The following is a 25,308-nucleotide window of genomic DNA, read 5'->3' on the forward strand; positions in this document are numbered from 1 at the left end:
ATTTGTCCAGCACTTCTTTGTAAGTCCAGAGCACTTCAGATGCATTAACTCATATGTTTAGATACCCCTTGGGAGTAAAGAGGTTTTATGTATGAGGAGGCAATCCCAGAAACAGCATTTCTAACTCTTTCTTAACTCCTCAAGGAAACAAACAAAACCATTTTCAAATATCAAAAAGAACACTGTAAGAAAAGAATATTCAAAACAAACTTGAATGTATTTTACTGAGGATAGTAGTTATCTTATCTTGGAAATTATCCAGATAGCTCAGCAAAATCTCTTGAAACCCATTAGGAATCCAGAGATATTTAGATATTGTTGTATACACACACACACACACACACACACACACACACACACACTCTCTCTCTCTCTCTCTGATAATCAATTGTAAAAACAAAAACAAAAACAAAAACAAACCCTTACCTTTTGATTTTAAAAGTTCTTTTTTCCTAGTCAAGCTGTTGGTTGCTTCATAGTTTGGGGTCCAGATTCTAAGTCCACTGCTTTTTAGTAAAGCCTGTTCTGACGCTCTACATTCTAAAAATGGATGTCTTACAAATATATGACAATAGAATCATTGTTGATTTGTTCTTTCTCAAAGGGTAGTTAAAACTTTAAAAAATTGCTTCACTTTCAGCATTTCATTTTAACTGATGACTCTTTCTCTTCAGCTGAAAATCCACATATCAATCCTAATGTTTTATGTAACTTTATAATTACTATTATTATTAATACATGGGGTGCTGTGGATAGAGCTGACCCTAGCATCAGGAAGATGTCATGCCTCTAATTTACATTAGCTAAGTGTCTATGAAGAAGACACCAAACCTCTCAGTGCCTTAGGTAATTTTACTAAGACTTTTAAATTATCAAAGAGCTGCTGAGATTGGTGAAAGGGGTTTCCACAACAAGCCTTCTCACACTGATGAAATCACCAGACTGGACAAAAAGACTCAATTGTTCTATACGGCATCTGGGTTGAAGTCCCACCCTCCCCAAATATGAAAGATAATTTAAATGTAAAGAAAGAGGAACAGTCACTAATAATGTTTGAAATAGCTTGGGGATTCTTCGCTATTGAAAAGGTATGGCCTGTTTACTCAAACTGCAGGGAATCCAAGGCTGAATTAGAAGGTTCAGAATTATTTGTGAATCTGCCCAGGTAACCCCATGAGAGTTAGTTGAGGTGTACATAAATCAGTGATGGGCAACCTTTTGAGCTTAGTGTGTCAAAATTTGCCCCCAAAACGAGCATAACTCGGGTGGTGTGTCACTTCGAGAAAAAAACCCCATAATTTTGTGATATTTATAGTTTAAATAACAAAAATGTATAATTAATATATAACTGTATTTGATAAACCAAAATAGGTAAATTAATATAGGCAGGATCGTCATCTATAGTGCACAGAGTATCTACACTACACTACAGCAAATGTTTCATCCTCGACATGTGGCTCCATACTTTTCTGTATGCAGCCACGTGTCATTGAAAATGGCTACGTGTGTCAGTGCTGACATGTGTCATAGGTTTGCCCTAAGTAGTAGTTTCTTTTTTTCTTTATTTCTTTTAAAACTCTTAACTTCTGTCTTAGAATCAATGCAGAGTATAGGTTTTAAGGTAGAAGAGCAGTAAGGGCTAGGCAACTGGGGCTAAGTGACTTTCCAAGGGTCACACAGCTAGAAGTATCTGATGCCAGATTTGAACCCAGGTCCTCTTGTCTTCAGACCTGGCTCTCTCTCCACTGAGTGACCCAGCTGTCCTGTGGTAGTTAATTTTTTTAAAAGGATGATGCAATTTGCTCAGTATCATTAAAATTAGTACTACTCACTGTTGAGATTACAAATCCTGCTCACAATTCCACAAAGAAAATTAAAGACGCCAGTTTCCTAAAATAAATGCAAACATTATTATGGAAAGCCGATTTGACATAAATGTCTTTTATCCTTAAGATTTTCACTCTCAGAAGTTACTTCTTCAGCATTCTGCCAACCATAGGTATGTAGTCACTAGGGTCAAGGATAGGAAGGCAAAAAGCAAATATTTGCATTCCTTAAAAAAAATGCTACTGAGCTTCTGCATGATCCCAAGACAATGTGTCAATAAACAAGGATTGGATATACATATTGAGTACATAATGTAATTATGGTTTTATTCTGCAATGTTCTACTTGTAAAGTGAAACCCTGAGGGTCTGAGAATCTTTTACTCCCCCACCCCCATATACACAATGACTAGGGGCAACAACCAATGCTGAGTTTTGTTGACCCCAAAGGTCTTACTACATACATCCAAATTTAAATGTCAAATAAAAATTCATCTTCATTTATAAATATATTTAAATGTTGCTATAAAAATAGAAATAAAAAAAATTAGATGCCTTTCCTCCTTTTTCTCTCTTCTTTCTACTATCATCAATGATATTCCTGTAACTTGATTATCTCCTTCCTTTCTTTTCATCTTTGCTATTTTCTGATTAAGCCAATCTTAGCAGACAGAATTTTCTGTGGAAAAATACATTATTAGCCTTTCTTGGGCTAACTAATATTATAAAAATGATGCTGTGGATGGCAGTGAGTAACCAATATTCTATTGAGTAGTAAGAAGAATTGAAAGACATAGCCACTCTGATCAAGACAACGACCCAAAACAAATCCAAAAGACCTATGGTGAAAAATGCTATCTACCTTCAGAGAGAGAGAACTGATGAACTCTGAATGCAGATCAAAGCATACTTTTAAAAGAACTTTCTTTGTTTTTATTGTCTTGTTTTGTGTTTTCTTTTGCAACATGGCAAATGTGGAAATATGTTTGGCATGACTTCACAGTATAATCAAAATCAAAGTGTTTACCTTTTTAAGGTGAGGGGAAAGGCGAGAAGGAAAGAGAATTTAGAAATGAAAATTTTAAAAAATGATCATTAAAATTTTTTTGCATGTAATTAGGAAATATTTAACAAAAGAAATAAAAATAATTAAAAAAAGAAAGCATTTTTTTTTACTTCAGCCTTTTTATTTCTTGCCCTGCTAAAGGAGTCTTCCAAGAACATCTAGGTCCTATCATTTCTGCATCTATTACTTTTAAGATATTTTCTTGAAAGTCAGAGAGAAAATTACTTGTTTTTGGAGGTGGGCACTGTAAGGTCTCATCTGTAAGGCCAGAATTCTGGTCTGTCCTTTTAAAACTACCAAAAAGTTTTGCTACTTACTCCCCATGCAAGCATGGGAAAATCAATTCACTTTTTTGTGCCTCAGTTTTCTTAAATGTAAAATTATGGGCTTTAACCAAATGACTTCTTAAAGTCCCTTTCCAGTTTTAAAACCATGACTCTATTCTTTGGGGATACTGAGTCTCCATTTCTGCCTCCTCGCATAAATGAATACCTCACAATCCATCTGGACAAGCAATATAAGCTTTTTGAGGACTCAGTAATTTCTAATTTTATAATTTATAAAATAGTTAAATAATATTTACCCTAATTATTTCACAAGATGTAAGGATAAAATGAGACAGTTGATATTATAGCAATTATAGCAAAAAACACCTATTATACTAGCCACCATCATATACATACATGCCCTACCTATAGATTCCATTAGTCCTTGCCTTTGAGGATAACAGTAAGAGATTTTATAAAATTAAGATCTTATTCTCAAATATGTGTCTAGAAGTTAAAAAAAAAAAAAAGATCTCCAGGCACAAGATTAGGACAGACCAAAATTCCGGCCTTATTGATGAGACCCTACTGTGCTCACCTCCAAAAACAAATGCAGGCCAATAGGAATTTGGCCAAATTCACCAACAAAGGTAATTTATGAGCTGGGGTATTTGTAATATAATTTTTTTAGGCCACCAGTAAGCATTGCCAAATACAAATGGCTGAATAGGATTTGTGTAAATTTACTAAGTTGGTTAGTATTTGATTCTAACTGTTGAAAGAGTTTAATTAAGAGAATTTTGCTCATCTTCTTTTAGTCCTGGCAAATGAGCTAGATGAAAAAAAAAAAAAAAATCCCTGAGGGTAGCCATGCTATCAATTTCGGAAAGGATACAGTTTAAGTTGGGAATTAACATTTCTAGTACTATACTTCAACATCTGACTTCAAGAGGAAAAGGTCAAGAGCACATTCTAGTTCCAGACTTTAATTTAGAATACCTGGAAAGTGCTGATGCTTTGTTCTAAGTTACTATAGATTAGACCTTTTGGATGACTCCTTCCTACAAATCAGAGAAGGTATTGTTCTGAGTCATTTTTTCAATATGTTTGAAACTTCATGTGATGGAGAAATTCTTTAAAATTCTCCTTTTCTACCAAGTAGGTTTGTTAATGGAGAAGCTAGAATAAGGTTCACTGGAAAATGGGACTGTTTATTTTTTATTTCTAGACTAAAAAAAATATAATCAGCTTGTAGTAGTGTATGATGTAGGACCAATGTTTTATCTGTTATAATACTGAACTTATGGAGGAACTGTATAAACTTTACCTGAAATTTATCAACAAAAACTTTATCTAAATAATAAATAATTGCTGCCAATTAGCTAAACTGACTACATATGAAGGGGCCCTAATTAAAATTTCCAAACAGAAAATGCTTCTTTCATTTGTAAAAAGCTGATAAATCTGAATGGACCTATAGTATAAATACTCTCAGCTACAAAGCTAAATGCTATCTATAATCCTGATGCAGAATATACTAAAGAACATGAAAAAGCACATAAAAATAATGAACTGAACCAAATAAACCCACTGGGACTGGTCTAACCTTCATAATTGGTTATTACTTTGATGAGGGACGAGCTGCCTTATTGAAAACATTCTGTTCAGCTGCTAGCCCAGACTGATGATTAAATAGCCTCCCCAACTTGATTTCTAAACAAAACCATACATCCTCCTCTCCTCAGTGCCCAAAAAAGGTATCAACACTTTTTTAAACTAAATGCTTTTTTTAATAGAAAACAAAATACAAAATAACTCTTTTCAGAAAACAGAAATATTTAATCCTTTTCTCCACAAACAAATTAGAACTTGCTTTATCCTCAAAGCATGGTTTTATATATCTAAGACTTGTTTCACAAAGTGTTCATAAAACTGGTATTGCAATGCAGGAGGTGGGAACAAGGAGACTGGGGAAGGAAAAAAATTTGCAAAAAAGCTACACCCCTGAACATATGATAATATGGGAATTCAAATTTTCCAATTTCAATTTATGACTTACCATTGCAAATAACTTGTATCCCCATGTAACAAATGTTCTTTTATGGAGAGGTGCAACTAGGAAGAGAATCCTCCCTTCCCACCATCACTGCAGGAGCCCAAAACTTTCTCAATCAAATCCACCCACCCATAACACCTCATCCAGGGTGATTTCATCACCACCCAGAAATTGCCCTTTTCTCCCTACACACTGTGCGACCAAATTCTCTTAAGTCCCTGAACCTCAAAATTCCAAGTATCACAGCCAGTGCCAGGAGTCAAACCTGAAAGATAAAAGCAGAGATGGAACCCTCTGCCAGTGCTAGATTTCCTCTTCTCAATAATAATAATAATAATAATAATTATAACAATAATAAAAAAATCCTGGTTCTTTGCAAATGCAGAAAATGAAAGACTTTCTGCCAGGATTACCCATCCTCCCCCCCAAACCCCAACTCCCACCCTTGCATTCCTAAGCCAAAAGGATTTCCCTTCAACCAGAGTGAATGATAATACTTAACACTTGTAGCACTACTTATCTTCAAAGTGCTTCGCAAACATCATCCAATCAAAAATCCTCACACCCAAAGGTGAGGGAATATTATTATTATCCCAATCTTATGAATGGGAAAAGTGAGGCAGAAATTGAGGTACTTGTTCAAGGTCACAACAAGATCTCTAAGAAATTCCTTTTGACCTCAGAAGCACCTTAACTCCTTGCCTCAAGCCCATATGCCGTATTTCTTCAGCCTCTCCCTTTCCCCAACTCAGTGTTTTAGGACATTTTTTGGGCAGAACAACAGCATGGTATTTGCAATACCAAAGACCTGTCTGCCAATGGGAGAAAGGAAAAAGAGAAGGGGAGGAAGTCTCTTTCACAGTCATTGATTTAATCTCAGTTTGTAGTAAGACTCTTATAATTGCAAAGCCTTCCACCACTATCCCAATTTATTAAAAAGAAAAAAATTAATGTTCCTGATTTTCTTGTGTAATTCCAGTCACTAGAAGGAGGTTACAGGCCATAAACTGAACACTCAGTACATTACTCATCTGCCCAGTATAGACACCAACAAGTTCACTGGAAGAACCATCTGCAGGAGCATTGCAATAAGTGTTCCGAATATCCCAAACCCGAACAGAGTTATCCATGGATGCAGAGGCAATCAAGCTACTATCTGGGCTGAAAGTAAGGCTGGTGATATTGTCCGTGTGGCCTCTCAATTCTTTGTAGAGGGTACCAGATGCCAAGTCCCATAGCTTCAACCGCTGGTCCTCACCGGCAGATGCCAAGTACTTACCATTTGGAGAAAATGCAAGTGAAAGCACAGGACCCCGATGACCTGTGAAGAGCCTCACAGAATTTCCTTGCTGAGTACTCCATAAACGAACAGTTTTATCAGTTGAGCCCGTAGCTAAGTAGTTTGAATTAGGGTGGAATTTTACACAGTCCACATCTGCTAGATGTCCTGCATATATTCGCAATGGGTACGTCCGATCAAATGACCAGAGTCTTGCAGTGCGGTCATGGGAACCGCTGGCGAAGTATAGGCTGCATGGACTGATATCCAGATCCCAGACGGGGTAGGCATGGCCTTGATACAATACAGTATTGGTAAAACTTCCAAGGTCCCAGTATCTAATAGACATATCTTCGGAGCAAGATAGCAACCCTGAGCTGTCTGATAGGAACCTTGTACTGTACACAGGCCCACAATGCCCTCTCAAGATCTTCATTTCTGTGCCCACGTTGTCATCATCATCTTCCTAGAAAAACAGCAGGTAATGAGAAAAAGAAAAACACACAAAAGGAAAAATGTTTAGTGGTGTGACAGTATTAAAAAGCTTAAGTGTTTTATGGAGGGGAAAAAAATCTGATTACAGGAAAAGGAAAGAGGGCATCCTGTAAACTGTAAGTGCCTTTCTTGAGTACCACACACACACACATGCAGATCCTGAGCTATGTGCAAGAGTTATTAGAGTTTCAAAAAATGAACAAATACAAGACTGTTTTAGAGTATTAATAGAAAATTTACTAAGTGCTCTAGGTTAGGAATAGATGAGACTGAGATTCCCCTTGCTCATTTTGGCATGATGTAGTATTCTAGAAGAGATTCAGTTCTGAATTTATATTAATTTTCATGATTCCTGATGCCTGTCTTAATCTGTCAGTTTCGGATAAGGAAGACCAGATACGCTTTTGCAACAAATTTAGCACTTCTAGTCAAGAGATTACTCGTCTCTCACATACTCCAGAAAACACCTAAAGATTGTACCAGATGAAATAATGATCAAGTAATCCAATGAGACACTATAGTAAATGTCTTCTTCCTCTCCCAAACATACTTACGCCAACAAAACCCTGAAAATTCCACCAGATCAAATAAGGTTCAAGCAGTCTACTGAGACATCACTGTAAATGACTTCTTTTCAAAACTGCACAAAAAGTAACTCAGATGATCATGGGCAATTAGAAAGGAGGCTGTCAGCAAAGCCAGTACTAGTTCAGGCCAACAAGTCGGCAGTCTCCCAGTGAGGTCTGAAATGATCTAGAGACACCTGCAATCTGCAAAGCTCTCTATCCAGAGCAGAGGGCTCCCCTGAGAGATCCCTTGGGTGGAGTAGTGACCAGTATGACATTGTGACCCTTAGACCAAGATTCACCAGGACTAGTAACTCTCAGATTTCTAGCACTTTGACTTGAGGAACCATGAAGGGTCCTGAAGATCTAGGGCTCTAATCACAAAAACCCAATGGGGTCTAAACCCAGGAAGAGGACTACATAGGAACTCAGATGATCCAGAGTAAGACCATGCAAAGCAGACCACCTCAGCCTAAAGTGTCAAGAGGGCAAAGGGCAGAGCATGGCTTTTGCATGAAGTCCTAGTTCAGGAACTAAGGCTGAAGAGATAAGTAAACAAAAAGTAGGATACCAAACTTAGAGAAAGTAACTGTAGCAACTGTAAGCAGAGAGTCAAAGGGAAAAAAAAACCATCACCAGATTTTCCACAAGGACTACATGTCTAGAAGAATGAAGCAAGGTATAAAAGAAAAAATAAATAAATCAAAACTTTGGAGGAAAGAGTTGGACAGAGAATATAAATAGTTTCAAAAGAGGTAAAACTTACCCAAGAAATGGATTTCCAGAAAACTAGAAAAGGCCAAATAGAAATTGATGACTCCATAAGAAAGCAAGAAATAATGCAACAAAACCCAGTAGATTTTTAAAAATATAAGAAAATGTAAGATATTTCATATAAAAAAACTGTCCTGGAAAATAGGTCAAGAATAGTTAATTTAAAAATCAATGGACTCCCTGAAAACTTTGATTAAAAAAAAAAAGCCAGGACACTAAATTTCAAGAATTTATGAATAAAAGTTGCCTGGATTTATTAGACTCCAAAAGAATCCACCTATTACTTCCTGAAAGACCTTTCCATTCCTAAAGGGAAAATTCTAGGACTTTCATAGCCAAAATCCAGAGCTTTCATGCCTAATAAAAATATGGCAAGCATACAGAAAGAAGCCTGAATTACAGTCAGGATCACATAAGACCTGGCAGCTTCTATCATAAAAGACATTAAGTTATATTTTGGAATACAATATTCCAAAAAGAAAAAAATAGGCTTAGCTTACAACCAAGAAAAATTTAATACAGTATAATCTTATTGGGGGGGGGGGGGGAGATGGGTTTTCAAAAGAATGAAAGACTTTCAGGATTTTCTGATCAAAAGCATAGAGTTGAATAGGAATTCTGAAAGACAAACAGCTCAGAGAAACCTAGAAGGGTAAATATATTTATTAACTGGAAGGAACTTTCTAATATTGTCGTGTTGCCATTCTAATAGAAAACACAAGAATTCCTTCAGAACCTTAATGTCTTCACAATATTGAAGAGGTTAAAGAAAAACAAAGAATCTGGGGTGGGGGGGAACGGGGGAAGATTTGCTCTATTCTGAGGGGTAAGGGAAGAGAGGGTAAAAGGAATATATTGATGACAAAAGGGGGAAGGATACACTAAACAAACTGCTTGATCCAAAAGGGGATATTAAAAGGAAAAAAGAAAAAAGAAATAGACTGCAAGGGAGGGAAGTGCCCATCATTTGGGGTATGGTTGAACAAACTGTGGTATATAAATGTAATGGAATACTATTGCTCTGTGAGAAACAACATAAGATAACTTCAAAGAATCCTGAGTATGCAGTGTAAAGTAAGCAGAAAGAGAAGAGCAATTTGTAGAAGGACACTAAAAAAACAAACAAAACAAAAACTCTGAAAAACTTAAATCAATGTGGTAATCATTGTGGAGAAAGGGTCCACTTTCCTCACTAGCAGCAGCAACAAATGCTGACCAGTGGCTACCAACAAGCACAAGACCCCTGAAAGTGACAGCACCCACTAGACCACTAATTTTGCTTTGAACTCAATCAGTAGAGCCATCATCTGGAGAAGCAACTCCTGTGCAGAATAAGACAGCCAAAGCAAGCAAACCAGCCTTGCTGAAGCAATGGAGAGCACCTTAAGGGAGAGGTAAGTGGCAGCATATATATATTGTAAATCAAATCACAATCACCATCTTGATTAGCATTTCCTTTCAGACCCTGATGGAGATAAGCCCAGGAACTCTCTCCTGAACCCAGGAGCCTGGGGAATAGTAATGCTTCTAGCACAGTGCCTACAGCCATCATCCAGGGAACTAACCCCTGCTGAGATGTAGCCTGGCAACTGTTTCTCCAGGTGCTACAGCCACAGCTACTGAAAACACAGAAGAGAAAGTCCTGGTTCAATATAAAAAACTGGTATCAATGGAATTCATGTTAAATAAAAAGTATTATCATCTGCTTTACTGCTGCATCCTATGGACAATGGGATCTTTCTAATTATTTTGTAGCTAAAACCTTTCATATGTATTATCTCCCTCAGAATATGAGCTCCTTGAAAGCAGGGCCTTTTTATTTTTCTGTTCTAGTTCTATTTCTCTAATACTTAACATGGTGCTTTGTGTATAGGTAAAGTGACTCACCTCAGGGTTACACAGCTAATAAGTGTCTGAGGCTATATTTGAATCAGGTCTTCCTGATTTTAGGTCTAGATCTCTATTTACTATGTCACCAGTTGCCCCTTCATTTATTCATTCATTTAGTGACCAACTGTGTCTCCAGAGGGCCTATGAGAAAATGTATTATCTATATCTCTTGACAGAGAGGTGATATACTCAAGGTTCAGAAAGAGATATATATTTTTGGACATGGCCAATGTATGGACTAATTTTGCTAATTTTTTTGCAATGTTTTTGTGTTTTAAATTATCTTGGTATTTAGTTTTAGGGAAGATTATAAGGGGGAAAAGGATATTAGCAATAGTGATATTTGAAACATTTTTTAAAATACACAATCAAATGTAACAGACTTTTCTACTAGTAGCAATGCAATGATTCAGGACAACACAAAGGAACTTATGAGAAAGAACATTATCCACCTCCAGAGAAGGAACTGTGGGAGTAGAAACGCAGAGAACATATGATCGATCACGTGGTTTGATGGGAATATGATTGGGTTTTGGCATTAAAAAATCACTCTATTGCAAATATGAATAATATGGAAATAGGTTTTGAACAATGAAACATCTATAACCCAGTGGAACTGCTTGTCAGCTCAGGGAGGGGGGAGGGAAAAATCATGAATCATGTAACCATGGAAAAATATTCTAAATAAACAAATAAATTGGAAAAAATAAAAAAATAAAATACACAGAAGAAATTTCAAAAGGAAGCACAAACAAGCAAGACAGTTGAAAAAAAATGTGGAATTTATAAGCAAATTACAAAATGGAGAGAAACCTAGAAGGGTAAATATATTTATTAACTGGAAGGAACTTTCTAATATTGTCGTGTTGCCATTCTAATATGCATAATATGTGTATATTATGCATATTAATAAGCAATATTCTTTTTGTGTTCTGCTGTGTCTATAGAAATGTTCTTTTTTTTTTTTTTTTGGTATTCAAGTTCATCATACTAAAAAAAAGCTCAAAACAAAAAATTTAGCATTTCCAACTTGAGTTCAGTGCTGAAGATGGAAGCATTTGAAGTAGCAATGTTCTAACAGCTAATATGGAAATATCTTAAATATTTTAATAATTTAATATTTTAAACAAAATTCATAAATGTAAGAATAGTAGTTGACAGATGCAGTTTTCAGGATATCATTAGCAGCAGAATAAACTGAAGGGGGACATGAGAAGATGAAGGTAAAGTCCCAAATAAGAACATGATCTATAATTATCCCAGTGTCAGAAATTCCATGAAAAACAACAGGATAATAATTAAACTCAGGTCTGCTTAAAGTCTCAACAATATCTATGATTCTTGACCAAAAGTTTCTAAAGTGAAAAAAATACAGATTCTATTATTTATTGTCTAGAGGAGAGATGACAAACAGACTGAAGGTCTGAATCAGACTGAAATATAATTAGGAAGTATATAACAAAATAAAAAATAAAAATAAAACAGAGCATAAATGTTAATATGGGTTTTCTAAGTCAATATGCAGCAGGTAGAAATACTTATGTACTTTTTAGTGGCCCCCAATTTTGAGTCTGACACTACTGCTTCTAGAGATTCCCCTTCATACAAAAAGTCCTCATTTTCCTCTCACTTATTTGGGGACCATTTCAGAACAGCTATTCAAAACTACAGCAATATCTCTAGTGGCACTAACTGGCTAAAGTAGATTTAAGTTAAGTTTAGAAGAAAAAAGATGAAATGTGGATAGGCAATAAACCCCTTATGGTTTTTTTTCCTTTTTAGGAAAAGGGATATACTCAATGCTAACTTTAGTTACTATGTCTGCACTTAAGTGTGAAGCATTAATGGTCAAGAGTTAGCAGGAAGAGGGGGCAGCTGGGTAGCTCAGTGGATTGAGAGCCAGGCCTAGAGATGAGAGGTCCTAGGTTCAAATCTGGCCTCAGACACTTCCCAGCTGTGTGACTCTGGACAAGTCAATTAACCCCCATTGCCTACCCTTACCACTCTTCTGCCTTGGAGCCAATATATAGTATTGACTCCAAGATAAAAGGTAAGGGGGGGGGGGGGGGGAAAGAGTTAGCAGATAGAGAATCCACATTCATTATTGATTTTTTTTTCAAAATGTACCTCATATAAGTTATTTAAAATGTACATTCTCTGAGTTCAATGTTCTATTGAGAGTGCTACTATTAGTATTAGTCATTTTTCCTCCCCAAAAGAAGTCACAATAATGGTTATGAATTTCATGAATGATTATTTCTTTATACATTTGAATTTATATAAGAACTGTTTTAAAGAAGACTAAATTTCAATTATACAAAGATTTGTTTAAAGCTAATTGTGAACTAGATTACATTAATTCTGATCATTAGGCTCTTCAGTATGAATAAGAATACCTGATCCTTACTGGAAGGGCCTTAAAACAGTAAGAGGTGGGTGAAGATTTTATTAAAAGTAGATAAACTTAGCAGTAAAATGTGGGATCAAAATGAGTAATATCTTATTCCTGTGAATAATTCTGAATTGATTTTAGCAGTCCAAAAAATGGAGAAATGAGACCTTTCCAGCTAGCTTTTAGGCATCAGTATGAGTTATCTGTGATTTAAACTAACCTAGTTCTCTTTGGTTACTACATGTCAATCCAGTTCTATAAGTAACATTAGGCAGTAAGGCTGGAGCATTAATAATCCAAGTCTGAAAAGCTATGCTCTTTAAAACTGACTGAATGAATACCTCCTGTACCTTCCCACAAAGCTCATGCTGATATGTGAAAGGGATCCATAGAAATCTTACATCATGGATTACAACAGAATCATAGAAAACTTATATCATGGATTACCAAAAAACCTAAGTGGTATACTTCTGGACCACTCCAATAACCAGAAATTCCTCTACCTTCTTATCCCCAAATCAATTTGATATCCTAACCCTTTTGGTCCACACTCATACCCTGAAGTCCTCCCTTGGAACACCAGTAGTCTAGTAGTAGTATTTTATTTGTTTGGAACCTGTGGTCTTTGGATGTTTTACATCTGCCACTGGTTGTTGGCCATAAAGTGTATTATTGGGCCTTTAACATTCACCATACCGAGTCTCATTTTTTAAATTCAGTTCCAAACTAGAGCTTCCAGGTCTTCTTAATATTTATACTCTGATAAAATAAACATTAGATGTGTTAGCAGGGTCTAAGGGAAGAAAAAAAATTGCTGCCAGAAGCAGGTGGCAGATGAATTTTTAGACAGACCACTGGGTATTTTAATTTTACTGATCATAAAACATTTTACAATATGAAAATGTTATGTCTAGCTGAAACTGTAAGAGCCCTAGTCTTTAGAGCTAGGAAGTCAAATGCAGGTCCCTTTGTTATCAAATTTTGGGGGGACCTAATGTTTATTGTGCTCTATAAAATTTCTACTCCATTATTTGAAGAAATTTCAACTAATCACCTTTGATGTTCTAGTTCAAGTTCACATCTCAAATGATACAAAAAAGGATTTCATTAACCTTAGATGTTACCCATATACCAATTATTAATAATTATTGGTCTTTTAATTGTGTTAATTTAGTAAGAATGGATGTTACAATAACTTTCTTATCTCATGTGTTCAAATAATACATCCCTCAGTTTCGACAGTAATAACAATAGCTAAAAATAGTATTTAAATAGCATCTTACAGTTTGCAAAGCACTTTACATGCATTATTTCATTTGATTTAGCCAAACATTTCCAGCTAATATGAATACTAGCTGAAATTAGATTTTTATTTTTTAACAGTAACTTCTGAGACTATAAGTAAAAACAAAGAGAGAACAGAGGGTTCTGTTACTATCAGTAATTATATGGCTGTCCCCCAAATCAATCTAAATAATGTAGCCCCATGCTTACAAAAATTTGGCTAGGTTATTATACCTGATTTGAATTAGTTAAACATTCTCCCAAAAGTACTGAGAAAATTAAAAGAAAAATAAATGATACTCAGACCTCTTCATCCAGAACATCACAAGCCAAACGGATGCGAGACACGTCCACCTGATGAGGCTCTGATTTTAACTTCTTGGATCTCAAGCTCCAAAGTTTTACACAGGAATTATCAAACCCAGCAGCTAGCAGCTTGTTGTCTGGGGAGATTTCTGCAGTGTTCAACAATTGCTCAGTGTTATAGAAGGCATAGAAACAAATTGTGGTAAGTGAAGGGGGCCCATCCTTGACTCGCTTAATGCTCTCTTGCAGGACATCCAGAGCAGCCTCATTCTGCAAAATAGATGTGGGCATATCTGCTGGCTCCAGGCCATTGCTCTCACTTCGTGAGGAGCTGCCACTGGCATACAGCTGGTAGTCTGTTCTCTTGGCAGGCTGCACATCAAGATGAATGTGTAAGGTGAGAACTTTGCACAGGGCACTGTTGTTGTCACTTTGGAGGTAGCGGATAAGGTAATTGTAGCTGTCCTCTTGGAGGCGGACCACATACTTATTATCCAGGAATGCCCGGAGTCTGAAGTTGGACAGGATGTCTTGAATGGTCAGAGTGGTCTGTAGCTGCTCAATGACATCCTTCTGGCTGGCATTCTGCAAAAACATTCCATGGAAGCGGCTGTAAAAACTGTCCACTGTGCTCTTCAGGCCATTCTGGACCATGTGAAGATGGAGGTAGACAAAGAGAGGATATAGGAGAGGCATCACTTCATGGCTGTGCTGGGAATCAGAATCTATAATGAAAACAAAAGCAAATCTTCTCATAAAAATAGTACCATTATGTTTGTAAAAAAATAAACTATCACGGGAGGCTGCAATTCAACTATTTGTAGATACTAATATATGTATTTTATTGAGTTGTTTTTCAGTGATGTCTTCATGATTCCATTCCATTTGGGGTTTTCTTGACAAAGATATTGAAGTGGTTTGCCATTTCCTTTTCCCCTAATTTTATAGGTGAGGAAACCGAAGCAAATAGGGTTAAGTGGCTTGGCCAGGGTAAATAACTAATAAGTATCTAAGGCCAAATTTGAATTCAAGAAGATAAGTCTTCCTGATTTCAGACCTGACACTCTATCCATTGTGCCACTTAGTTTCCCAGTACATAAAGGTTTGGGTCTATTTAAGAATCACAGAATTTTCCAGCTTGAAGGAAATTTCAACTTCTCTAACTTTCAAATTTTAAACAGGATAAACCTAAGGCCTAGAAAAGTCATCTACTCTCTATCAGTAATACAAACAGACCTTTCTATCTCTCGTTCAAAGACGACAACGGAGAAAGAGAGCACTAACAACTGGGTAGACAAAGAAACTTTATAGGAGAACAGCATGTGAGTCCAGTCTATTATAGTATAAGGATTCTGAAAGGTAAAATAAAAGTAATTAGGGACTGTTTCCCAGGAAGGGATTCACTAATACACAAAGGTAGGAGATGGAGTACTGAATATGGGCAGCAGCTACTAGTCCAGATTGGCTAAAATGTAGAGTCTGTGAAAGAAAATATTACAAAATAAAGCTTGAAAGGCCTTATTGAAGCCTTATTGAAGGGGCCTTTAAATATCAGGCATCTTATTCTAGAGGTAATGGGAAACTACTGATAAATTTTCAGTAAAGGAGTGAGAGTTAGACCTATGCCTTGGGAAGGTTATTTTAGAAGCTAGGTGAAGAATAGGTTAAAGTGGAAGGCAGCTAGATGGCTCAGTGGATTAAGAAACAGGCCTAGAGACAGGAAGTCCTGGGTTTAAGTCTGGCTTCAGAAATTCCTAACTGTATGACCCTGTGCAAGTCACTTGACCCTCAATGCCCAGCTCTTACAACTCTTCTGCCTTGGAACCAATATACAGTATTGATTCTAAGAAGGGTTAAAAAAAAAAAAGTATGGATTGAAGAGACTGGAAACAGGAAGACAGATAGAAAGTTATTACAGTGGTTCAAGTTGAATGCAATGAGGAACTGAATTAGGATGGTGGCTGTGAGAGTAAAAAAAAAAGAAAGAGATGAATGCCAAAGACATCTCAGAGTTAGAAGAGATAACCAATGGTAACTAAGGACTCTTCTTTCTCTCCCTGACTACTCATAGCCAGTGATTAAACAAGAATTTAGGTGACTTGGAGAATGGCAGTGCCTTTAAGAGAAATAAGGAAGTTTTTGGAAGTTATCTGCATAAAGATAAAATTTAGGTCTATTGGAGTTTGCTACTACACCAGTAAAAATGGATCAGATCTCTAAGATAGCACATGCAGATAAGAGTAGAAGACCCAGGACAATGGCAGCAAACTCTTATTAAGGAGTTGGATTATGCAGGAGATGGATTATGATCCAGCAAAGGACACTGAGAAGAAACAGACAGGTTGGAGAACTAGGAGAGTATAGAATCATGGAAGCCAAGGTAGGACTAGGAATGAGGTGTGGTCAACAGTTTCAAAAGTTGCAGAATGATAAAGGAGGACATTGACTGAAAAAAATGTCACAGAACCTAGGAATGAAGAGGTTGCTAATAACCTTGGAGAGGGCAGTTTCACTTTAAGTAGTAGAATTAGAAGCCAAATTCCAAGGAATTGAGACATAAGTGGATAGTTGGGCAGTAGAGGTAGTAGCTATTTTTTTCTAGGAACATGAAAGAGAGAAGTTATATAGAATAATAGCTTGAGGAAATAGCAAATTCCTGAAAATTCATTCATTCATTTATTAATTAAAACTTTTACCTTCCATCTTAGAATAAATATTGTTTATTGGTTCCAAGGCAGAAGAGTGGTAGCGCATGGAACATTCACAAAGATAGATCATGTATGAGGGCATAAAAACATGGCAAACAAATGCAAAAAAGCAGAAATAATAAATGCAACCTTATCAGATCATAATGCAATAAAAATAGTTACTAGTTTTTTTGTTTTTGTTTTTTTTTATATTTTTTAAACCCTTAACTTCTGTGTATTAGTTCCTTGGTGGAAGAGTGGTAAGGGTAGGCAATGGGGGTCAAGTGACTTGACCAAGGTCACACAGCTGGGAAGTGTCTGAGGCCAGATTTGAACCTAGGACCTCCTGTCTCTAGGCCTGGCTCTCAATCCACTGAGCTACCCAGATGCCCTAGTTATTAGTTTTTTGCATGGCGAGGCAAACCAAAAACTAATTGGAAATTAAATAATATGATTTTCCAAAATAATTTAGTGAAAGAACAAATCATAGAAACAATTAATAATTTCTTTGAAGACAATGACAATGATGAGACTTCTTACCAAAACCTATGGGATACAGCCAAAGCAGTTCTAAGGGGAAAATTTATATCACTGCGTGCATATATTAACAAATTAGGGAGGGCAGAGATTAATGAATTGGGCATGCAACTTAAAAACTAGAAAATGAACAAATTAAAAATCCCCAGATGAAAACTAAATTAGAAATAATAAAAATCAAAGGGGAAATTAATAAAATTGAAAGTAAAAGAACTATTGAATAAATAAGACTAGAAGCAGGTATTTTGAAAAAACAGATAAAGTAGACAAAGTACTTGTAAATCTAATTAAAAAAAAAGGAAAGAAGAAAACCAAATTAACAGTATCAAAGATGAAAAGGGAGACCTCACCTCTAATGAAGAGGAAATTAAGGCAATCATTAAAAACTATTTTGCCCAATTATATGGCAATAAATATAGCAATCTAGGTGATATGGATATTTACAAAAATACAAAATGCCCAGATTAAAAGAAGAAATAGAATACTTAAATAATCCAATATCAGAAAAAGAAATTGAACAAGCCATCAAAGAACTCCCTAAGAAAAAATTGCCAGGGCATGATGGATTCACAAGTGAATTCTATCAAACAAAGAACAACTAATTCCAATACTATACAAATTATTTGATATAATAAGGAAAGAAGGAGTCCTCCCAAACTCCTTTTATGACACAAATATGATACTGATTCCAAAGCCAGGTAGACCAAGGCAGAAGAGTGGTAAGGGCTAGGCAGTGGGGGTTAAGTGACTTGCCCAGGGTCATACAACTGGGAAGTGTCTGAGGTCAGATTTGAACCTAGGACCTCTCTTCTCTAGGCCTAGCTCTCAATCCACCGAGCCACTCAGCTGTCCTCCCACCCCCCTAAAATTTATGATTTGGTTACTTTTAGCTATTTGGTGACTTTAAAGTAGAGTAGAATGTTTAGGGGAAAAGCAGCTGTCAGCTGAAAAATCCTCAACAAAAAATAAAGCTATGAAAGCCTAGTATATAATAGCACTTAATCCTAGCTAAGTTTTAGTGACAATGGGAAACAAATAATGCTCGCCTACCAATAGCCTTCCCATGGTCATGAGTACACTAGTAAAAAAAGCAGTATACATTATTACAATTAAACTCATGCTTAAAATACTAAAACCATAATTGAACATGATGAAAAGTACTTTAAAAGTTCTAGACCAGTGTTTCTCTAAAGTAGAATACTTAAAAAGCCACTCTTGAAAACCTATAAATTTAAATATCTGACATTTTCCTCCTTTGATTCTATTCCTTACCACTCCTGGCTACCTCCTCCTATCTATTTTTCAGTTCCTTTGTGAACAATGCAACTTCAGCATAGTTGAGGGCAGTGGAAAGAAGTAGTCTAATTTGGGTTGAGAAGAAACATTCTTCTGGTTCCTTCCCCTTGATACCCACCCCAACATTAAGGAAGACTACATCTACATTATGTTAAAGAACTGAATGTCTCTCTCTTTTAAGGAAGAGACAGTACAATTATTCTTATAAATCCACGCCCACATCTACTTTAATCAAATGTTATTCAAATTTAAAAAACAAAAAACAAAAAACACAGAGACCAGAATGTGAAATATTTCCATCTTGTCCCCCAATTATCTTAGGAATATGATATCTCTAACCATTTAGAATGTAAGATCTTTTGGGGTAAGGACCTTGCTTTATACTTCTTGTGGGACAGCTATAAATGTACCATATCTAATATAACAGAGTTTATTATCAGGAAATAAATGGAGATTGATTAATAAGTAGGATCACATATTTTCCTATATAATTTCTTTCCAATTAAATTTAAAATGGGAAATGTAGAGTTTTGGAATGATCTTTGTCTAGTTACCATTACTTTTCTCTCTTACCTCATTTTATAATGGAACAAAGGATTTGGGGAAGTCAAATGAGTAACTGTAAGATTTAGATTTAGGTTTTATGCTTAAATATGAGAGTTATAAAGGAATATTGTGGTCATCAATTTAAAAAGATTATAGCTTAAGTCAAAATGATTTTTACAGCTTTATTTACAGAGGTAGAAAGAGCGAAAGTGAAAAAATATAGATAAAGAGACAGATTCTAATAAGCCTACTAGCCCTTCTCCTGAGAAGCCAGGCTCAGCTCCGATAGGGGCTTCCCTAAATCCCTTGTCTCCACATGGATTTCCTGGTAATCCTCAACCAGAGATCCTGGGTGGTGTCTTCAGTCAGAATTCTACCAATGCAGCCTCTTTCAAAGTCAAGGCAGGAATCTCAGCCACTCACTCCAAACGCCTGGAAGGGAATGAATCTCTGGAACCAATTTCTCCAGAAGACAGGAAGGAAAGCCAGTAGACCATGCTGGTCTCTTCTTTTTATGCTTCTTTTTTCTCTGTCACTTCCTGTCATTCCCCCTTCTTCACAGAAACCAATGGTAGTCTTTCAATTTGCCTAGCACTGCTGTGGGGGGGGGGAGGTGGGGTGGAGGATGGGGGAGGACTGTAGCCTTTGGAGGTGTGAGCTTACTCTAGTAAGTGACTCCTGAACTTAATGTTAAGTAGGGGTACTTTAAGTTCTTGATTTGATCAGCTAAAAATAGACAAGGGGAGAGTTAATCCTATCTTTGCAATCTCTCCTCCCCCGCCTTTCTTTGGGAGACTAATCTCCCCACTGAATCATTTAACATAAATACTTTATACCTATAAAGATCTTCAATCTAAAGGTGCATACAATATTGCACTTTTTAAGAGGAAACTACAATAGTTGGAGATAAGAGGGAAATAGAAGAGAGAGAACAAAACCAATTTTTGCTAGGCACATTGACAAAAAAAAATTAGGGGGAATTTGGCATAAAGAGTTTATATTCAAAATAAATGATATGTTCAACCCTCTTCAGTTCAATCAATTACATCTCAAAGTTCATCTTGGATCTTCTGATGCAGTGTAGGTTACTTTATGGCACTTTCTCCAAACAGTTCACTTTCTTGATTCAAGGAGTTAGTAAGCTTCTTTTCCTCTCTCAAAATTTTTTAAATCTTGAATTTTACGAAAATTATACATAATCCAAGGCCAGAAAGTTAGACAGTGGTAAAGCCTGAACTAGACTCTGGGCCTCTACACTTCTTAGTCCTTTGCTCCCATGTCTTTTTTTTTTAAACATTTATTAATATTAATTTTTAACATGGTTACATGATTCATGCTCCTATTTTCCCCTTCACTCCCTGCACTCCTCCCAGCCATGGCCTCTCCCATGTCTTTTTGTCAAGCTGGTGAATTTATTTTCAAGTATCCAAAGTATGGCTGAAATTTGCAGGATTACTTTTTAAAGAAAAGAAATGACTCCGGACAAGTACTTACCAGTGAGAAAATTCCGTAATCGTCCAAACTGTACTTCATATTGCTGAGGCTCAGCCTGGCAGGGGGCTGCAGACACTATGTTGGCACAACCAGATTCTGATTGGACTAGGGAAGAAATAAGGAATTTCTATCAGATATAAGCAAAGTATTACAATTACTAACCACATAAGCATTTGGTAGGGTTAAATACAAATCACAAGATCAAAAAGGACAATCAGAAAGGTAATACTGGTTTTTGTTATTGTTTCTTTTCCCAACATCAGCAGGAATCTACAAAACTATGTACCATTTCACTATTTTTCTATTAAAGATTTGTTCCTAACAATTTTTCTATTAAACCTACAATAAAACAAAACAATCAATGTAAATAAAGTAAAATACTCTGATATTAAAAAAAAGAAAATGGCTATCTTCCAAGTGTAGTAATACATCTAGCTTATAAATTCCACCTGCTATTAGCATTTCAATTATTTGAAGATGTTTACAGACTTAAGTTTCTGTTGTTCTGCCTGCCTTAGCTTTTTCAGTCATGCTGTACTTTAAGTCAACACTTTAAGCAAAAACAAAATTATGCCAATAAGGACAATGGTCTCCTATTGTACCCATTCATCTGAAGTGAGCCTTTCCCTTCCTAAAAGGTATCATTAGAACTATAGTCAGTCACCTGAATACTAATATATTTTTAACTTTAGTTTAAATACATCCATATTTCAAAAGGAAGGGCAAAAGGACTTACCTGGACAAAACCAAAATTCCTCTGGAAAATGATTATTTTTCTAAATAATGAAAAAGCCCGCCATGAGGATATATGTGAAGAATTAATTCCCAGAATCTAAGCTTTGGTGCTGATGTAATTTAATAAACAAGTAGTTAGATTTACAGCAAGTAAAAAGTCTAAAAAGCAGGAAATTAATTCTAAGTCATTTGTGTGAATTCACATCACTAGACATACTTTGCTCTAGAAGTGTATAAAATGGTTATTTTATCTTGTATACAGACAGCTGCTTCAAGGAAAACTTCTGCGTCTTTAATAAGTCTTCTCCTGTCAAGATTTTTTTCTCAAAGAGATTGTTCATGATATAAAGTGTGAGACTGTCTTGCTATAAGCCTTTCCCATTTCTTCCTCCTAAACCACACATTTCTCATCACCCTTATTACTCCTTTCCACCTTTGCACAGAAGTCATCAGAGTATTAGAATATATGTAGATTTAGACTGGAGGAAGGGAAAGAAAGGAAGTTATGTTTCTTTTAGAACTGTTCTACTTTTCAATTCTCAGCAACTAGTGTTGGTGAATAAGCTGCAATTATTTTAGTAGTGGTCTTTTTGAAAATAATTAAAAGTAATACAATAATAAGATGACTAAATAGTTCATGAAATGTTGTTTCTAATGCCTCTGTGAGTATGAAAAAATTCCATCAACCCCTTCTCTGTCTTTCCAAGGAGAATCTTTGGGGGCAGCTGGGTAGCTCGGTGGATTGAGAGCTAGGCCTAGAGACGGGAGGTCCTGGGTTCAAATCTGGCCTCACACACTTCCCAGCTGTATGACCCTGGGCAAGTCACTTGACTCCCATTGCCTACCCTTACCACTCCTCTGCCTTGGAGCCAGTATAAAGTATTGGCTCCAAGAGAGAAGGTAAAGGTTTTTAAAAAAACAAAACAAAACAAAAACACCAAGGAGAATCTTGGTGATGTTCTTTCCAATCAGCTACAGCATTGCTTTCTTCTGGTTTCATTTATGGCAAGAGTGTCAAGACTGATATAATTCAGCTTCTCTGGTAATGCCCATTTGGTCACAGCTCAAGCATCTTACATTTAGCATACTAGACAAAGTAAATTTTTAGTATTGTTTGCCCAGATTTTCTTCTGCAAAAGCAGAAAAAGTGGTAGTACAAGAATGAAGGTCATTTTACATATAATTTTCCTCATGGGTTGTTATGGTCCATTACCAAATGGTCTGCCACACTTGGCTAGGCTGATCCTCAGAAAGTAGAGTCAGTCTGTTGGAGCCAAATGTGATGCTTTTTCAGAAGACTAGAATCTGGTAGAGGTTATGTTTCACTGGCATCTGCTTTAAGAATTCAGGTTTATTCCAACCCACAATAAAGCATCAGAGGAGTGCTTTGTGAGAATAATGAGAGAAAGACATGGCATACAACTGAAACAACTCAATCTTGAACTATTTAGACAAACAATTGACAACAAAAACTGGGAAATGAACAACTGAAATGAGAATCACACTAATTATAATAACTTCATACAAAAGTTTAACCAATGTAAAGTTATTGCCACAACCAGAAGACCAAATCAGCTAGAAAGTACCTTAATCAGCAAATATTTAGCTTATCTGTTAAGCGGTAGGAGATGGTGGTCAAATGCAACATGACTCTGGAACAGATGATGGATAATGAAGTCAACAAGCATTTAATAAGCTCCTATTATGTGCTGAATAGATAGATGATGGACAATTAAATCAACAAGTATTTATTAAGGGCTTACTATGTGTGAGGAATTGTGCTAAGTGCTGAGGATTAAAAAAAATCCACTGCTCTCAAGAAACTCAGTCTAATGTGTCATTTCATAAATTGGAGAAAAGTAGTATAAGATATAATCAATTTAAAGAAACTTGGGAAGAGATCCAATCAAGCAAAGTTATCCGGGGCAGTTAAGTGTAGAAATGGAACAATGATTAACAGAAGAAAAAATGGAAAAGATCTATAAAAGTTACTTTAACAAACAGGGCAGGGGAAACACCACACTTATACTATAACATCACAGCTCCAAATGTTTATATAGGAGAGGTTCAAATGGCACTAAAGAGAACGAAGATGGAAAAAGTAGCCAGACTGGACCATTAGAATATTTATTACCTGTGAGATTAGCTGCCATCTCTTCAGGAGTCTGAGACAACCGCAATCCTTGTTTTAGAGGGCCTTCTGAATCTACATATTGGCGTCGTTTGAGGTAGCAGGATACTGCCATCTGAATCTGTTCTGTGCGTACTCGTTTCATGACCTCCAAAAGGAGAAAAAAAGTAATAAACCATATATGTGTGAATCTCCATTTTAACCTTTAAAAAATAATATTGCCAATATCAATTATGAAGACTATGGATAACATATAAATCCAAAACATTCATCCTTAGGCAATATCTACAATTAGGCAATAATTTCAATCTTCCCCATCAAAGTTTTTATTAGAACTATTAACAAGGAATAACTGGTTTGAATTTTAGATCTTTTTACTTCTCCTGACAGGAACAGATTCTAATTAGCACTCAAATCATACACACACAAAAAAATTTACTAAAAACGTAAAACTAGACAGGAGGTTATAAAGGGAAAAAAAAAAACAACTCCTAGAAGACATAAAAACTGAATCCTCAGACTTGAGCAAGGGAAAAAGTCAGTAATTTGGCAGACTAGCAAATATATCTATTTCAAATCATAAGGAAAAGACAACCAACCTTACAAAGACTCTGAAAACAATGCTGGATTATCCTTTTTCCTCTTTCATTATTAGGTATTATTTATGTAAAAAAATTAACACTAGCAAATTTTGGAATTAGGCTTAGAAAAAGCAATCTTGCAAAATGTTTTCCACATCTAATTATTGGACAGTGACAAGTATATTTGGCACATATCATTTAGATAGAGGTGAAGAGAAGTCCCAGAGCAAATTTATAGTTAATAATAGCTGAATTTAAAATACACATACTTTTACTAAGTGAGCATAATCATCATAAAAAAAGACATTTAATCTTTTTGTGAGGAGATACTCTTCATATTTTTAAAGTCTTGCAGAGGGGGAAGTAAGATTAATAGTCAAGACCCTGAATATAGAAAATGAAGTAGATGCTATATACTTCCTCCTTCCCTCTCTTTCTGGGAATCCTGGTAAGGGAGGGGGTAGAAGAAAAGGAAGTAGTTATTCAGTAGCAGGGATAAATAACATTGGAGGACCTCTTCCAGATGAACCAGAAGATCTTTGTGCTATTGCTGGAAAATCCTGGCTCTCAGAATTCACTTATGGAGAATTATGATGACTGGTTCATGAAATCACAACTAGAGGTAGAAGATATCTCAGACCAACGCAAGTAGTTACTATACCACATAGGTATAGTAAGCACTGGAGCTGGGATTTGAACCTAGGTCTGACTCCAGAGATGGTTTTTCTTCCACCACAAGAACTAGTCAGATGAAAAGAGCCCTGCAGCTTCCTAGTTAGGCATAATTCCAAATCTCTCAGTCTGCTACCAAGACCTCTTAGGCTTTTTTTCTGAAAGGTATACATCCAGACTAACCTTAAAACATTCTGGTACCAAGTACTTACTTTTCTTTTCCTTCCTTTCTTTCTCCCTTACCTTCTGTCTTAGAATTGATACTCTGTATGAATTCTAAGACCAAAAAGTGGTAAGGGCTAGACAACTAGAGCTAAGTGACTTGCCCAGGACCACACAGTTAGAAACTGTCTGAGGTCAGTTTTGAACCCAAGGACCTACTATCTCTAGGTCTGATTCTCTATCCACTGTGCTACATAGCTGCCTCTTA

The 25,308-nt window shown here is 36.1% G+C and overlaps 1 protein-coding gene across 1 annotated transcript in view; it reads right to left on the reverse strand.

Annotated features, from left to right (window-relative positions):
- Nucleotides 1–6,067: 6,067 nt before the first annotated feature.
- The window catches only part of TAF5L (TATA-box binding protein associated factor 5 like), a 32,423-nt gene continuing 13,182 nt past the window's right edge, over nt 6,068–25,308 (reverse strand). Inside the window, exons 2-5 of the mRNA XM_044673706.1 lie at nt 23,629–23,773; nt 20,760–20,864; nt 14,200–14,924; nt 6,068–6,958 (exon numbers count right to left, since the gene is read on the reverse strand). Of these exons, the coding sequence (XP_044529641.1) occupies nt 6,161–6,958; nt 14,200–14,924; nt 20,760–20,864; nt 23,629–23,770 (1,770 nt within the window). The 5' untranslated portion in view covers nt 23,771–23,773 and the 3' untranslated portion in view covers nt 6,068–6,160. The remainder of the gene's footprint in view (nt 6,959–14,199; nt 14,925–20,759; nt 20,865–23,628; nt 23,774–25,308) is intronic.

The sequence above is a fragment of the Gracilinanus agilis genome, chromosome 4 (assembly GCF_016433145.1).
Source record: "Gracilinanus agilis isolate LMUSP501 chromosome 4, AgileGrace, whole genome shotgun sequence".
NCBI lineage: Eukaryota > Metazoa > Chordata > Mammalia > Didelphimorphia > Didelphidae > Gracilinanus > Gracilinanus agilis.